At 33.4% G+C, this 5,653-nt stretch overlaps 1 protein-coding gene across 4 annotated transcripts in view; it reads right to left on the reverse strand.

Annotated features, from left to right (window-relative positions):
- Nucleotides 1-5,653, reverse strand: part of LOC106458554 (nocturnin-like) — a 77,695-nt gene that overhangs the window by 5,743 nt on the left and 66,299 nt on the right. For 3 of the 4 annotated variants that reach the window (XM_013918081.2, XM_022385065.1, XM_013918088.2), the window contains one exon: nt 454-710. In XM_013918081.2, the coding sequence (XP_013773535.1) occupies nt 454-710 (257 nt within the window). Of the gene's footprint in view, nt 1-453; nt 711-2,876; nt 3,221-5,653 lie in introns of those variants that run through there. The other variant, XM_013918074.2, reaches the window with a different exon arrangement.

A 5,653-nucleotide genomic window follows, 5' to 3' on the forward strand; every position in this document is an offset into this window, starting at 1 on the left:
CGACGCAATACAACAAATAAATTATTTGCTGGTCATCCTGGGGGGGGGCGACGCAATACAACAAATAAATTATTTGCTGGTCATCATGGGTAATAGGGATTAGTAAGAGATTTTTCGATTTTCAGCACCGTTTTAAACATTCAGCAATTAATCTACGACATTTTCTTGATAGACGTAATCATTTCGTATTTTAACAACACTTAGAAATTATTAAAACGTGTATTTCACGTAGATCTCGTGGTCTATAATTCTTACGAAAATAAATTAAAAGTTATTTTTATTTTCCTTTTTTTTTATTTTCAAATCCGATTATCAAATTTCAAGAAAAAAAAAATTCTAATTTCGTAAAGAAATGATGCTGTAATTGTAACCTATGCGGAACAAATGTAAAGTAATTTCTATCTTAAATTATGTAAAGTCTGTACACTTTTTTTTAAAAAACTGAGAACTTACATTGTGATAATACATTCCATTGCATAATACGAATAGATTCCGGGTCACGTGGTTTCACACCGTCCACTGTCGATTCTTCGGGGGCGGGAAGTCCTTGTAGATAATGAAATGAACGTTTAATTTGTAGAGGTAGATGTGATAACTCTTCTTTACACTTCAGCATCAACTCTTCCCGGGTAACTTTTTCTCTTATATCCAAATCACTGTCCGCCCTGTCTTCGTTCAGGATCTTTGGAGTCGAAGTAAAACTACCCATCCTGTAATACATCAAGGGTTAACACCAATCATTGAAAGTTGTGTGGAATTCAATGCGTCGTAACTGTAAGTGATACGAACGAAAAATAAGTTGTACTGACACACACTTCAACCTGACTTAAAGTAACTTTGTGGAACATGTTGTAACACACTTAAACCTAACGTCAAGAAATTTATTAATATATATTACAACACACTTCAACCTACCGTATTTTGTTGGTACACATACTTAAACCTAACGTAAAGTAACTTGTTGTATATGTCTTAGCATACTTAAACCTAATAGACAGTAAATTATCAGTATATGTTTTGATACAGTTGAATCTTAAGTAAAATCAATATATATTCTGACTCAGAGTTTGTTTATATACAAAGGTATTGATATATGTTTTCTACTGAATTTAATCTAACGTAAGTAAATTGTAAACGTACACTGACGCAGGTTTTCAACTCAAAGATGCCAATTCATATTCTGACGCACATATCAAACTAACGAAAAGACACCAACTTTTTTTCTCACACACATTTAAACCTAACGTAAAAGTGTCAAGAAATGTTCTGACACACATTTCAACTTTACTTGAAGGTGTCGATACATGCTTTAATAGTAATGCACATTTCAACCTAATGTTAATAAGTCAGTACATGTTCTGACGCAGTCTTTTACTCTAAGCAATATGAGTTGTCAAGAAACATTTTCGATTAAGTCTACTTTAGTAATTCAACAGTAAGAAACATGATAGCTGAAATGATTTATAACTTTTATTAGGACTGGCATAAAATAGAGAAAAAGTTATAAAGAACAGATAGGTATTCTAGTGTTAGCATTCCATGTTGCAGAATTAAATGCGAAACATTTATGGTTCAACCAGAAGTTTTCTGACAAAACTAACGAAATATTATTTGGGTTACAAAAAAGAAAATAACTAAAGCTCCCTGGTTGTTTTTTTTTTAAGGGTTGACTGAACTCGAATTATTCTAAATAAAACCGGTTCATAAGTCAGTGTGACGGTGAATTGAAACATAAGATACATCTGAACTCTGACTCATTCCTGGAAAGGTAAGAACGAAAATTTACTTAAATATTGACGTCACACTGACGTACTATAAGAATCTGGCAAACTGCCATTTTAAAGTTGCAAAGGAAGGGAGGACGTACACAACTGACGGATTTATAAAAAAAGAGGGAATTACCATGAAGAATCAAACGAACACTGTGACTGTTGTTGAGTTTCGCGCAAAACAACTCAAGCTTGTACAAGCTGATTAAACTACTAAAGGGTAAAATTCTTTGGTTATTACGGTGTATAGATTTATTAACAGTTATTAGTTTAATGTTCTAACTCTAAAAACAACCTTACTCATATTGTTTGTGTTTTAAGTAACAGACTATAGTATAGGGAAGAAAGCTAGTCGACACGACCCATCGCCAACTCGTGGACTACTTTAAAAACATGATGGGATTTGACCGTCACTCTTATTATGCACCCACAGCCCAAAAGTGCTGGGAGCGATGGTTTGTTTTTTATTTTTGACTAACTATTAGGACGTGCTCAGATTTACAAATGCTGATCACAAACGCTTGCACGCGCGCGCTTAATTCTGATTTTTACTGTAATATTCTGCTACAAAACTAAATAACCAGCATGACATTTTATTATCAGTACGTTAACGTGGATACTCTGCGCTTAATTCTGAATTAACTGTAATATTCTGCTACAAAACTATGAATAACCAGCATGACATTTTATTATCAGTACGTTAACGTGGATACTCTGCGCTTAATTCTGATTTAACTGTAATATTCTGCTACAAAACTATGAATAACCAGCATGACATTTTATTATCAGTACGTTAACATGGATACTCTGCGCTTAATTCTGATTTTTACTGTAATATTCTGCTACAAAACTAAGTAACCAGCATGACATTTTATTATCGCTACGTTAACGTGGATACTCCGAGTTGGATATGATATATCTATTACAAGTATTTAAATGTCTACATATTTCGGTTTAATTGAACATTAAATGACGTCATGTAATTCCGATATTTTACAGGTTTTTCTCTCTATTATTTGTTTGAAACTTACCTCCATAATTTACTCTTACTTTCTTAAAGCTACATCATTTACTATTATGCTAAAACGGGGACAAAATAAATACTACCTGACAAGATACATCAGAAGAGATTTTGTAGTCGAAATTCTTTCATCGTGCTTCAACTCGGCCATTATATGCACGTTTTATCGACAGTTATTACTTATCAGCAAATATGGTTAAGGAGACCTGTTACGACCACTTGTTGAGACTACTGACACCTAGGAGTGTTGAGAACCGGTCTCCATAAAACAGAAACTGTCGGGTTAAGTATTCTTGTCCTGCCTCTTATTGGTATCGAAGCTTGTGCAACTCTGGCATTCATGTAATTATAGTTACTTTCAACTGCAATACATTTCAATACTTTAAGTTTTCTTCGGAGTTTAAGTGAAACGCTCACACGTAAGTCAATTTTAACAAGTACAGCATTAAGTGCTGTAATCTTCCTTCTCCCAATATGCGCTAAATCCCCCTCATTTGTTTGCTTCCTAGCTTATTACACCATAGATACTACGAACTAACACTTAACAAATGATTGCAATACAGGCTAACTCAAATCTTTTAATTTAAGCCAGCCAACCAATTAAAACGTTTTCTCCTTCTTGATCTAACGTCATTGGTCAGATATACGTTTACACTTAGTTGCAAAGACAAAGGTAAGTTTTAAAATATTTTCTGAACACGAATGACCTTATTCTGATTGCCACTCCCACGCGCGTTGGCTTTTGGCGACCTTGCTCTAGATGTAATCCAATCAGAGTCCAGCTTCTAAAGTGTAATAATAAGGCCCGTAGTGTTTGGATATGAGAAGATAGTGATCTATTAAATAGTGTGTTTCCCATCATTAAACCTACATTCGTCGCGTCTGATATTCGTGGCTTCATCTGGATGCTTTTGTGGCAAAATAACTAGATAATGTTACCCTCCCAAGTTAGAAATTAAGCACAACTATCGGAAGTTATCATACCCACCATGATGCCTGTAAGTCTAATCACACTCCAGTATATCTAAATCTTAAATCCGCGTGTAGGGGCTGAAGAGAAACAAGTTTCTGAGCGCCCCAGGTTGTCTCTCAAGCTTACTGCCAAGTACATTCATTTATTAAGCCTATGTAACTTCCGGCTAAGCGACTGAAGGTAAAACTTTTTGTCGCTCTTCATAACAAATTATAAAATTATCTTTTATAAAATGACGTCTTCATTTACAAAAATTCACAATTTTATTTAGATTGTCCGATTTGGGTTCACAAAAGTTCAATAATCACTTCATAAATATCTACACGACAATTAATTTAAAGAGTTCCATATTACTAGACTTTGATTAATTTTTAATAATTTTCAAATTTAGTGCTAAAACTATACATAAATGGGTTCAAAGATGTTTATTTCAGTAGTATTGTGAAGCATAGCTTTCGTCTGTAGTTCGTAAAATCAGTATCTAACCTATATATAAACCAATGTATGTCACGTCACGCCTGATTTCTCGAAATAGGAGTCAAAAAAGCCAAAATCCATTTATCCAGATAGAATTGTTCGATTACTCTCTGCTCATTATGATTTTAGTGACGGGAGTACAAGGTGGCCGTGAGGGGTGTGTGTGTGGCGTGAAACCTTATAAGTGTAGTGAGTGTTGGCATAATAAGCTGTAGTGTGGGATCACCTAGCCTGGAGCCAAGTGCATAAAAGTTATCATGAATTTTAAACTTAAATCGTTTTTGAATTAAGCTATTTTCTGTCATATCATCAGCGTTTTTAATAATAAATAAACAAACCTCTTTAATCAACGGAGAAATATTAAGAAATCAAATATTTTTTCCAATTTTGTTGTCCATATATATTTAATTTTATACTTTCAGTACAACAATATTAGTAATAAAATAATTGTGTATGGGATGACATAATAAAATGCAAAATATATTATAAAGTAGTGGTGAAATACTCGCCAAATTAAAATATCTTTATTCATAAAACAAGGAAATGACGTTACGAGCAACAGTCCTTCATCAAGTTACCAGTGACAACGAAACTGTTAACATAAGATTTAGGTTGAAAGAACAAATAACACGTAGCTCGAAGGCTTGAGAACATGTTCCTGAAGCTACAAATGATATAAGGGAAGTAACATAAATAAATAATATGTTTGTTTTTGTTTTTAATTATGCACAAAGCTACACAAGGGCCGTCTGTGCTCTGCCCACCATGGGTATCGAAACCCGGTTTCTAGCGTTGTAAGTCCGCAGACATACCGCCGTGCCACTGGGGGGTTAAATAATATGTCAGAAATTTAAAAATATAATCTTCTTTTTCGCTAATTTTCAAAATAAAAGGCTTTTATTTGTATTTCTTAAATATATTATATATTGTTGTTGGGCTTAGGATTCTACTGAAGTAGGTGTCTGACTTGTTGGCAATAAACTCAACGATAAATAAACAGCACGCATTTCACTTGTTTTCAAAATAATATATATATTCGTATGTACAACAAAGTCTTCACACTACAGAGATTATAGGCATATCATAAACACTATATATGTTGTAACGAATTTGTTATTATTTATCTTAATATCGACGTTGTTTAGATTAAGTTTATATTTAGGAACATGCATAGCTTGTAGTGTTAAATATACTCAAAAGTTATAGAATATTCTCGAGTGTAAGAATCAACAATATATGTGTATACGTAAACGCAAGTGTAGTTTTGTACTGTTACGTAATCTGAATTTTCGAGAAACTCTCCACACGCTTATAAATATTACCAACGCAACGTGACCAAAAAAAACAAAAACAGTATCTACTATTGGTTTGCTATACACTTCGCAGGCTATAATTGTGATTGTTATAACGCTT

The sequence above is a fragment of the Limulus polyphemus genome, unplaced genomic scaffold (genome assembly GCF_000517525.1).
Source record: "Limulus polyphemus unplaced genomic scaffold, Limulus_polyphemus-2.1.2 Scaffold23, whole genome shotgun sequence".
Lineage (NCBI taxonomy): Eukaryota > Metazoa > Arthropoda > Merostomata > Xiphosura > Limulidae > Limulus > Limulus polyphemus.